The sequence below is a fragment of the Fulmarus glacialis genome, unplaced genomic scaffold, assembly GCF_000690835.1.
Source record: "Fulmarus glacialis isolate BGI_N327 unplaced genomic scaffold, ASM69083v1 scaffold11927, whole genome shotgun sequence".
NCBI lineage: Eukaryota > Metazoa > Chordata > Aves > Procellariiformes > Procellariidae > Fulmarus > Fulmarus glacialis.
Window position 1 is genome coordinate 28,175 of NW_009225123.1, and position 11,782 is coordinate 39,956.

At 46.3% G+C, this 11,782-nt stretch overlaps 1 protein-coding gene across 3 annotated transcripts in view; it reads right to left on the bottom strand.

Moving 5' to 3' along the window:
• FAM65B (family with sequence similarity 65, member B) overlaps positions 1-9,923 on the bottom strand; it is a 34,621-nt gene extending 24,698 nt beyond the window's left edge. For 2 of the 3 annotated variants that reach the window (XM_009582378.1, XM_009582379.1), the window contains exons 1-7: positions 9,805-9,923; positions 8,414-8,569; positions 7,708-7,786; positions 7,474-7,497; positions 6,370-6,423; positions 3,306-3,455; positions 1,899-1,962 (exon numbers count right to left, since the gene is read on the bottom strand). In XM_009582378.1, the coding sequence (XP_009580673.1) occupies positions 1,899-1,962; positions 3,306-3,455; positions 6,370-6,423; positions 7,474-7,497; positions 7,708-7,786; positions 8,414-8,569; positions 9,805-9,905 (628 nt within the window). In that variant the 5' untranslated portion in view covers positions 9,906-9,923. The remainder of the gene's footprint in view (positions 1-1,898; positions 1,963-3,305; positions 3,456-6,369; positions 6,424-7,473; positions 7,498-7,707; positions 7,787-8,413; positions 8,570-9,804) is intronic. The other variant, XM_009582377.1, reaches the window with a different exon arrangement.
• Positions 9,924-11,782: the final 1,859 nt, after the last annotated feature.

Here is an 11,782-nt window from a genome sequence, read left to right on the forward strand (position 1 = left end):
AAGCCTACTGGCAAGTTTATTATCTTTATTTTGAAAAATGATTAGGTTTTCTTTCCTTTAAATATCAATCATAAAAACACAGCGTGGGTCCCCTGCTTCCTGACAGCACTGTGTAGGTTGGCTTGCTTTCAGTGTAAGTGACAGAGGGCACAAAATAAAAATAACTTTCACTGGAATGTCTAGGAACAGATAAGCTTTGGGGAGAGGAATGCTTTGATTTTAAATTAGATCCTAAAGTTAGCTGGATATGCTGCAGTATAACATAAGGGGGAGGCTTGCTGCGTGATCTACAGGCTTTTGTGCTAGAGCTCTTGTGAGCTTTAGCAATAGCAATGGCTGGACTGTCCTATTGGATTCCCATTCCTAGGAAAAACTATCTATATAGAAATCTTAGATGTCCTAATTAGAGCATATTTAATGATACGACATTTTTCTTTACTATTTTCTAATTTGGGCTTCTTTATGTTATGAGAACTGTGTTCAGAAGTAGCTGTTGTTTCGGGTTTGTGCTCTGCTCCTGCATGTGTGCGCAACAGCTGGCTCCTTGAGAGCTCTTGAGCTTTGCTGGTGGATTTGGGCATTCAAAAGAGAAGGGGCCAGTCATTTGTGATGTCATGACCCCTTCTCCACATGTCCTGCTGTCAGACACTGTACATTGCACTGCATTTACAGCAAGTAAGGAAACGCTCTGAAGGACCTGGCCTGATGCAATTCCCTTTCTACACTGCGTGACCTTGTGTTTCCTTCAGCGTGTCCACGCTGCAGTTCTGCTGTGGGTTTTTGTATAGGAATATCTGGCTCAGGCTCTGTGTGTCCATCTTGTAACTTTACATCTATGCATCTTTGACTGCCTTTCCAGTACCTAAGAGCGGGGGCTTTAAAACCTGAGGTTTGGTGCTGTGAGATGGAGCTAGGAGAACTATAACAGCTGCTGCACTTGTTTTCTCTAGTATGGAAGCGTGGAGTAACTATTTTAACTTGATCTAAGCTAGATCGTGTCTCATGCACTGCAAGCACTGGACACAACTAACTCACAACTGTGACAAGGCAGGCAGAATCAAAACCCTGTATGAGATTTGTGAGCTCTAAAAACTTCACCAGGGATACTGTGAATTTTTTAAATGGCAAGGTTTCAAGTGAAGAATTAAGAGTGCATGAATATTTAGATGCTGATTTTGTTTTATAGAACTATTTTCATGGCAGAGATTGAAGATCCAGAAAAGATCCCCCCACAATCTCTTTTTTAAGACATTGAGTCTTAAAGGGACAACCCAGTGATTCACTGAGGCTTCAGGTAAAACCGATTCCATTGTATTCAAACCCATAAAGTCCCCTGTCATAAAGACAGGGAATAAACTGAAAGGTGAATGCCACCACTGAGTTATCTAGGTGTTTAAATGGTAAACTACCCCCAGGTCTTTGCTTTTCTACATTTGCTCAAAAACTGTAGTAGTCAGAATCAGCAAAAGTAAAGGACTTAGAAACAGCTGATGTCAAATTAAGAAAGCATTTCGAACTTCAGCTCCACGGGCATTCACATAATTTCCCAGTCATCTTCTAAAAGGATTATGGAAATAGAGGCAAAAGGTACAGCAGCCTTCAAAATTGAATTGCTTTGGCTGTTGGGAGGAGCGTTTGAGGGAGGTAATTAGTCTTGAAAACAAGAAGCAGCATCTCAGAAAGTCTCTCTGTAAGCTTTGATGTTCCTGGCTCTGTGATCCTTTCCGCTGGGCAGGGGTGTAAGTTGGGGGTTTGAAGGTTCAGCAAAGGGTGTGGGGGGAGAAAACCACACCTATCATAAATACATGTCAAACTAGCATGTCTCGATGCCCTCACTAACATGCACAGAGACTGCTACTGTTCAGGGAGAAAGAAGGGAAAGGTGAAAAGGCAATTACCTTTCATCTTGATGCAAAACTCCCCCAATAAGTTTTCCAGCTCTGCTTCTATGGTACACATGTTCTGTGTTGGAAAAGAGAATAGCGAGGTCAGACAAACCCTCTTTCTGCCTTTTTTTTCTTTTCTTTTTTTTTTAAGAAAGATTCTGTTATGCAGATGAAAGATATTTTGCAATAAAATCAATCTGCCAGAGCCATCCTTGCTGTTTAGCTAGGTCTGGCCCTAAAAATGGCAGCTGAGCTATGCCTGCTCATGCCGAAGCTGAATGTAACCCCGTGCTCTTCTTCTTTGCAATCTAATCCTCCCGTTGGCAGAGGGCAGTTGTGACCCTTGAAGCATAACCTGGTCACTGTCCCAGTCCTCTCCAGCCAGGACATGTGCCAGCAGCAGCTCCATGCCAAAGTGGCTCCCAGCATGTTTTTAATCTCTCAAGAAACATGGACTACATTAAGAAAAAAAAGACTGTGGGAGACGGGTACCGGACCCTCTCCAGTTTTTCCTTCAGATTTCGGAAGGCTGTCACAGTTTGTGCTGGGATGTTTGCAACACTATTAGACCTTCCTTCATCTACTGCCTGTTTAATAACATAGATGCTGATCACAGCAAGTAAAACTGGATAGAATGCAGCAGATGTCTGTATACACATGGGTTCCAGCCAACCTGCCATCCCACAATCTGCGGGGTGGAAAAGACATAGTTAGAATATATGTACGTTTGGGGCAGATTTATGCTTTTTTCGTGGGAAGCAGTTCCTGGGCATAACCCTGCTCTTGTTGAACATAAACATTATTATTTCAAGGAACTCTTTGGGCCCATGTAACCTGTCTTTGTAAGTCATCAGGTATTCATAGAATCATAGAACAGTTTGGGTTGGAAGGGACCTTTAACGGTCATCTAGTCCAACCACCCTGCTGTTGGCAGGGACATCTTCAACTAGACCAGGTTGCTCAGAGCCCCATCCAACCTGACCTTGAATGGTCCCAGGGATGGGGCATCTACCACCTCTCTGGGCAACCAGTTCCAGTGTTTTACCACCCTCACTGTAAAAAATTTCTTCCTTATATCTAGTCTAAATCTATCCTCTTTTAGTTTAAAACCATTCCCCTTTGTCCTGTCGCAACAGGCCCTGCTAAAAAGTTTGTCCCCATCTTTCTTATAAGCTCCTTTTAAGTACTGAAAGGCTGCAGTAAGGTCTCCCCGAAGACTTCTCCTCTCCAGGCTGAACAACCCCAACTCTCTCAGCCTTTCTTCATTCACCTGAAGACAAACAAATAAATAATAAATCTTCTTTGCTGAGTTTGCTTTTAATTCTTTTATCTAGATTAAATTCTCCCTGAAATCAATGGCAAAGTTCCTATGGCCTTCAAACAGTGGGAGAGTGAAAGACTAAACTGATGAGGATGTACCTCTGTGTACTCCTTGTAACTCCTGTTGATTTCGGTTAAACTCTCTCGAGCTGCTTTGCTGGCAGGAGACATTGCAAAGGCTTGCTTCATTTTGCTGGCACCATCGCAGAGACGTCTTTGGATACAATAGGCTTCATAAAGCTCATCCACCTAATGGGAACAATGAGGGTGCATTGAAAAAAACCTGAGAAAACCCAACAAAATAAAACCAACAAACAATGAAGTCATTTGCATTACAAGGAAACTAAGCCAAACTGTTAGATCCATTGGAACGGGTGAGCAAATGAAGCTGTGATACTATTACAGTCTATGAAAAAGAAGCACGAGATAAAAATAACTTCCACTGTAAAAATCTCGTTACAGCAACACCAGATGCTGCCAGCAATTCACCTGCCTGCCCTGCATGCCTTTAACCATTGCTACTCCCTTTCCCCGCTGTCTGGGCTATGTACAATCGTAACGGTAGGGCAGGCATGCAGCAAGCTTCTCAAATCTATCGGTGTGGAAGAGCTCTTTCAAAGGCAACTGCAACGTCCACACTGCCAAAGGGGACTGGACACGTTAAATGGCACATTTAACAGGGCCAGCAATGTCTCTTGTATTGCTAACGCCAGCCATGGATCAAGGCTGTTGCAATATTTGACTAATTGGTAATATTGGAAGCAGGGAGTGATTTTTTTTGAATTCTCACTGCCTGTCGTCCAGAAACTGGGAGTCATAGTCAGAATCAGCCCAAGTAAAGGACTTACAAACAGCTGACGTCAAATTAAGAGGGTTTGGAACTTCAGCTCCACAGGCATTCACATAATTTCCTAGTCATCTCCTTAACGTTCCTTTGGCATGACTTAGGCACCGAACATTTCGTAAGCACTCTGGCAGTTTTGCAAAACCTACTCACACACAGTTTAAAGTCTCCCCTGGATCTAGCTTCAGAGTGGAATGGATTTACGGGTCTCATGCTTCGGTTTCCCTTTTCCCTCCGATCCCCACACTGAATGTATACATTTACTCCATCTGAGCTGTTCAGTGGGAGTCTACAGTGATATAGCTGGTGTGTATATATATATACCAGCTATATATAGTGGTATAATATATAGTGGTATATATTTATATAAACTTAATCTGCCAGATACAGGAGATGTAGGTTTTCTAATCTGACTTTATCAGGATGAGGAGAAGGAAAGGAATAGAGGAAGCTGTCTCTTCTTTCTGCTTCTAATGTCCCTGCTAAGATAGGACGATATTTGCTTTTTACCTAGAATAACTTTTTTCCTTTGTTATCTCTGACATCAAGCAATCGCCCTGTGCCTCATGGTGCTTGTTGCTTAGTAGTGGATTTTCACAGCCCAGTGTCTCTCCGTGAAAGCTTCCAGCGCCTTGGCTTCCTCAGTCTACCACTTTGTGTTGCTGCATTAGAGATGAGCCTGATGTGACAATCCAGGCGTGTTCTAAATCCCATTTTCCAAGCCTGCTTAGCCTCTAACAAAATGCTTGTTACGCTTATTTGTTTGGAGCGGGACTGTTCTTCCTGACAGCTTCGAAGTGTTAGGTCGGCTTTTACAAGGCTAGCTTGGATACCCGGTGGCCGAAGCCTCTGACTTGAGGGATCCCTAACCAAAACAGGGACGGCTTTGCAACGTGAAAGAGTTCAGCAAAGGGTATTGGAAGCACAGGTAGCATTTTGCCATTTCAAAGTTACAAAAAAAGCTTCTTGGAGTCATATCCACTCCTGTTTCTCTTGCAAGTCAGCAAGCTAAAGACAGCTACTATAAATAGCTGTCACTTGGTATTTACTTCTGCCATCTGGATGGAGTGTTAGCCCAGGGTTGATGTCCTGCCCCTGCCCATGCGATTGCAGCTAGGTCATGCTCATCTGCCCCGCTAAATACGTGGGGTCTGCTGCTGCGCATCCCGTTTTCCTCGCTCTGCTTCCTCTACAGAGCGACGGCGGGTAGATGGCAGAAGGCATCGCTGCAGCCCTGATTCAGTAAGGCTGAAAAAGACCTCCTCTATCACTAGAAACAAAAATGTTTCTTTACCTGCCCAAGCCCATCTGTTTTAATGCAGCACAGCTCGGTTCCTTTGCTCTCTGTTGCTGTGGGTTACGGAAAGTGAACTAATGTACTCGGCAAGCTTGAGTAATACTGACCAGCATTACCTCTTGTGTTTGTTGCTTTTCAGTCCTATTATAAGCCCGAAAACCATTAGCTCTGAGCAGGCTGGAGTGGGAAGGACTTGAATGGAAATGTTCTTTAAGCACTAATTTTGCCATTCATGTTGCCAGCAAGAGAGAAGGTTGTTTGGGGAACAAAATTTCAGTCTATCGCCTGATGATTTTTTTTTTTTTTTTGGCTCCAAGAGTAAGAGAAGACTGAAATTAAAAGGTTTGGATAGGTTGTCATAATTGGAGCACTTCAAGCTGCGCGAACGCTTTTCAAATGACTCTCAAAAGACATTTCATCTGTCAAAAATAATTCATTCTTTTGTCAGGCTCAGAAAGGCAACTAATCGCTAGCAGATATGTTTATAAGTAAGGGAATACATGCCATGTATTTTGTCCAGCTCTAAAATGTATTAGTATAAATCACAAGTACCTCTGCTGACTATTCTCACCAATGTAATCAAGTGGATGTGGGCCCCAAACCACGCAGCAAAAGTGTTAGCAGTGAAATCCAGGAATAAATCCAATCTAGCTGCTGCGTACAGCGGAGACAACTGCCAAATTAAATTACTTTCAGATGCAACTCTCTCTCTACCTATAGTTTAACAATAAGCATGCAATGAGAGAGATGTTTCCCAGCAAGAGCCTGACCCTGTGTTCTCTCGGTACGAAAAAGCCAGGCGGGAGTGTCTCGGGGCACGGCTGGACCACGGGGGCTACAAACCATATGGAAACCCTTTCTCTGGCTCCGACCACCAGCCCATGGCAGTAAAAATACTGAATGTGGGAGAGGCTTCGTCAAGGCAGCCTCCCCGGAGCGGAGGGGTAGCAGAAGGCCAAGGGTTTGTTTTCCTAATAACATAGGAGCAGATGCAGAAGAAAGATGATAGGAGCGCTCATTACCTTGCTAATGTGGAACTCCAGCCTTCTCATGTATCTTTCGACCGCTTTGATTTGCTGAAGGAAAGGAAGAGGCAGAGGGTGAGGCACATTTAAATAAATCAGTAAGTCATCACCACGCTAGCTCTGCTCGGGTCTTCAGGTCCCCAAGAGGCTGAGAAACTCCTCCTTAAAACATGCAGGGTTTTGTTGCCCGTGAATCTGGAGTTAGCTGTCCCACCTTGCTACCATTAATCTGCTGCTGACAACAGAGCTCACTGACTTCTGTACTTAATGTATTTTTGAACAAAAAAAAAAGTTTTTCTTTGATGGGATTTCCCTAGTTTTTTGAATTCTTCAAAAAAAAAAGGATCTGAGTTTTTTTAGTTCAAAATATAGTATTCTCAGTACTTTGAAAACCTGTATTAAAATGAATTGGGGTTTGCATTTCAAAATCCATCCTCTTCCTCAGAAAACTGTTTTTGAAAGCAAAACCAAGCTCGGCATTTTGACTGAAAAAAAGCCAGGCTTGTTCAGGAAACATTTTTGAAAGCTTTCCTTTTGTTTCACCCAAATTTTCCTGTGGGGAAAAATATTTTCAGTTTTTCAGTTTTTTCTTCCCCAGAACTGGCAGGAGCAGGGATGAGCCAGGGCTTGACCTGGCTCCCACAGCCACGCCCGGCATGCCCCTGCCAGCCTCCCACTCGCCTGGAGCTGGCAGGGCGAAGTTGAGCAAAGCGATGGATTTAACGGCTGGCAGCTGACAGAAATAACAGGTCTCGCTCCTCCGCCTCCCTCCACCCCTGGCAGGGGTCTGCCTCCTTCCCTGTGCCCGTCGCGGAGCCAGTTTAACTCGACAGACCCCGGGGAAGGGCTGGTGGGGTAAGTTTGATGCCGGGTTAGTGAGCTCAGCTGGTTGGCGGAGGCACCGGGCAATACCAGAGCCCCTGGGAAGAGGCAGGGAGCGGGATTTCTTCCTTCGCAAGTGCAAATTGTCAGGTAACTTCTCCCTCGATGGTGTTGGCCTGGGCATTAGATCTGGCTGAGACAGGTTTCCCATGCCAGCTACGTACACTGTATGAATACTAACACTTCCTTGCAAAACCCGTGTCAAAGGGGGTAACGTACCTTATCTAAATCGTACAGGACTCCCTGCAACAGAGAAGAGAAAACTGTGATTAATTTTGTGACATAGCAGCACCACGAGAAAGTAATGTTCGTCAGTCAGCAGAAATCACAAAGAAGACCAGGGCTGGAAGGGAAGAAGAGCATCCATGCAAATTCCTGCTCCCACCCCGTGGCTGCGCCAGCACCTCAAGAATGTTATTGTGCATCCACACAAAGAAAAAGCGTGACACGTACCAGGCGTGAGTTTCTTTTCATGTCTTTTAACTGAGTAGTCAACTTATCCAGCTCTGTCTGGTGAACTTCCAGATACTCGCTGTAAACACAAACCAGAGAAGGGATGCATGAGCTCTGCAGCACATACCGAGCAGGCTGCTGACCATCCTAAAAGAAAATCTGTGCAACAAATGGCTTTCCTCATTGGATCCGTTTTCAGACAAAACCTCATTTACATTGATCTGTCCTAAAAGCAGCTCCCTGCTGCCTTTTTGGGAATAAATAGGAGCCACTTATTTGGCTGTGTATAAGAGCTCAGTGTTCTCCTTATACTGAACAACCAGTTTCAAGGAAGCTAATCTGCTGCTTAGTTTACAGGCAGTAAACTGCTGCTGCTCCTGTATCTGGCTGGTAAAAGCCTCGTTATCGTCTGGGACGTTATCTTAAGGGTGATACGAGCCTCTGATAGGACCCTAGGAAATTTGGAGGAAAAAAAAATCTAATGTTGAAATCCCAGCCTTTGGGAGCTTTCCTAGCATTTTGAGTGGAAAAGGGATTCTGTCCCGTTTCCCGTACAAATGTTTCAGATCCTAAATGTAACAATCCAGGCTCCAAAAGGTATATTTTCCTCTCCGATGATTAGGGATTCCTGTTCCTGTGATATGTTTCTCTAGGCTCTAAAACGTCACAGAAAGCTTCAGTCAACAAGCAGGATAAAGGCTCTTACTCCAGGCCATTCTTCAGGGCTCGGTAGACCTCTTCCATCCTTTTAGGCTGGGGCTCTTTGGGCGTGGTGCTGTTCTTATGGCCCAAATTATGCGTTTTCTTCACCTTTGCTTGAGGCTTCTTGACTGCAGAGGAATTTTCAATAAAGGAGTTACACCTGCAAAATGAACATTAAAGAGGAGGAAACCCCTATAAATCATAACGAACTTAAAGGAGCATAGCTTGAAGAAATCTTCTGATATTATCTCTGCTAGCAGAAACGAATCTGCTTCTGTGCCTGCCAGTTAAAGGACTGCGTTTGTTTACAAGTTAAGAGGTCTCAGCAGCCTGGGATACGCGCTGTCAGCTTTTGATACGCCAGTTGCCTTGCTGAGATACGAATGCTGGTCTGGAAACGCTGGGCTGAGTCTGAGGCTCATCAGACGTTTCTCCATCTTATACCATGCCTGTCCTGCCTCGCGTTGCTCAGCCACAGCCATAAAAGGGCTGAGCTACATCCAGGTGCTAAAAACAAAGGCAAGCCGAGATAATCTCAGGTGTAAAGCCTGGGGGCTCCTAAGGAAGATTGGGGCTTGGTTAAGAGCGTCTCTGGAGGACAGCATCACACCGCTGGTCTTGAGCAGGGACCATAGGTGGCTCTGTGTGGCAAAGGGAGGATAGTTGTGCTGCGTATAGGTGCCTCTTTGGTGACTCTGCTGGGGCTAGGTCAGCATCTAACAACTGACCTGAGCTGACAATGGGAGGCGACCCTTTGCCTGCCATTCCTCCTCAATTGCTAACTGGTACTCTGGCACTTGGAGACTTTACACAAGTTTAATTGTAAAGTAGCCTTTGGGGGCATCAGGGACTGGATGACTGGGTTAGTGTCTGACTCAAAGCCCTAAGTCCTGTCTAGCTAAAGGGCAGCACATGGAAAGGCTCTGCAGCCAAGCTCTGCCCTGTTTCCAGGACATGAAAGCAGCCCTGCAAGGGAAGCAGAGTTATTCTGAATTCACAGCAGCATGGCTGTGAAAACTGTCTTTTAGGTAGCAACGGTCTTAAACTGGGGGCGGTGGGAAGTGTATCATGTTCCTGCATATTTCACATATTGAAAAGATCACTGCATAAGTTAGTAAATTAGAATGATTCTCTGAAATTCTCTCACAGCTCTGAGGCATGTGAGAAAGCCCTGCATTAATGGGGGAGAGGCAAACAGGCACTTGGTAGCCAAGGCAGAGGGCAACAGCTTAGTTATACAAACAATATATAGAGAGATTTTAGCCTAGAAGGCTTTCTTTGGCAAGTCAGAGAGAAGGCAGTCCTCTCTCACCTCCCTTCCACCCTCACCCCCTAAACCCCAGGGCTCCCTTAGGGCCTGATTTGGAAATTCCCCTCAGAGAGCATGGCACTTGCCTGGAACGTCTCTCCTGAAGCCCGCTGAAGCCAGCAAAGGACTGGCTCCTAATAATCCCATTAGGACCTCCTGGAGAGAATGAATGTGATCCTATTGACATGATTTCAGGGAGCCTGGAAGATATTCCTGAAAAACAACAGAAAGCAGGTCAGCGACGATGGAGGGTAAGAGGCAGGCGGTGAGGCCAGAACTGCCTGGTGTCCGTCAGTCATGGTAAGGGGTAACTGAACCCCATGAGGGGCCGCGAGCCAGGGCACGAATCTGTCTGCGTTGCCAAATCATCCCACCTCAAAAATATAAAGGTCCTATTTTCACTTCTGACTTATGGCCCAGGGTCTACTGAAAATGTGCCAGAGACTCAAAGAGGGTCTGGATGTGGGACTAGAAACAAGATGCTTCAGCGTGGTAATTCCAACGCCATCCCTGATTTCTGCCATGCCTGGTGTGCTTCTCCCCCAGCCCTGGTGTCCCCATCTGCTACATCAGGGTGTCCCAGAGATTATTTTGGGACTGTGCAGAGCTCTTAGGGGGCACTCACTATTACCACAAAGTGTTATTACGTATAATAAAACAAAAAAAAGAGAGTTTGTTCAGTTCATCGAGTCCTGCAGCTCCCCTTTGATCCTTGCTCGTTTTCCCCGTGGCTGTTCCCGCCTGGCTGCTGAGAAGGAAGACGCGGTGGGGGTACGCGCAGCCACGGCATGCCGTGATGAGAGGGATGCTCTCTACCACGACGAGAGATGAGTAAACAAGCTCCAGGCACTGTATGCTCTGCATTTCATGTGTACGGGGGAGCCTCAGCACCCTGGGAGGAAGCCCTTGCTCTGTGCGTGTGCTCATTTTCAATGCCCAGCTCAGCATCTGCACCAAACTGAGGTGATTTCAACGCACCCGCAAAGAAACAGCAAACAAGTGCCGTGGTTCACAACAGCTCCATCAGCTTGCTGCTGCCACGAGGGGAAAGGGGGACGCCTCCCTCTTCCTTTCCTCCTTGATCCATGGTTTTCCTTGTCTCGACCCCCAGCGCTTGCTGCCCTCGGCAAACAATGAAGCAGATTTTTCTGCTGCCTTGGTTTTGTGCTGCTCTGGCGAGGTGAATGGCGTCACTGAGCCGTCTGAGGAGTATCACCGCCAGCCGAGGCCAGGCAGCAGGGCAGGGAGCGGGAGGGGAAGGGGGATGCTGGAGAAGAGGGCTCTGGTGAGCGGGTGCTGCCAGGGACCGGCTCCCCCATCCCGCAGGACCCGTCCTCTCACCGCCTCCTTCCTTCCTGGGGTGCCAGCACGGCTGCTAATGCCGTTGCTCTGTGAAACGGATTGAGAAACTAGGCCAGCTTAAAAATAACCTCACAAAAAATGAAAATGAGATTTTTTTATAATTTTGTTCTCCATTTATTTTAAAAGCTGGACCCGGCATGCCCCGTGCCCCCAGTTCACTTCACTCCAACAGCTGGGCTGAGGGGTGAGTTTGGTGCCGAGGCAGGACGGCGTGGCAGGGCTGGAGCTGCCTGCAGGCGACCGAGCTGATGCTCTGTGAAACCGTGACCTACAGGGCCGAGGGGGTGACAGCAAGTCTAAACCACCCTCTCATCCCCACAGACGGGGAATGAGCATGAGCGCCCAAACAAGCAGCCACTTGCGAAGGCCACAGATTTGCAACGTAAGCCTTCGCAACCGAACGTATTTATTAAAGATAAGCACCAGAGCTACGTGGTGCCCACACGGCAAACACTCACTGGAGAAAGCAAATACATGGGGAAACGTTGTGCGCCAACCAGTTATATTTAATTTGTAGCGCTAAGCTGGGCAAATACTCTTTGAGGTGGCAGTAGATGTCATGGCGAGCTACTACTTCTCTGTGGAGAGGACTGCATTGCCCGAGGAGCTGCTTTGTCAGGAATATTTCTGCAAGAGCTCTGCCAGAAATACTTCTTCCAGTCCCAGCATTACCAGCGCCACTGGCAATGTGAAGTTTTCTCT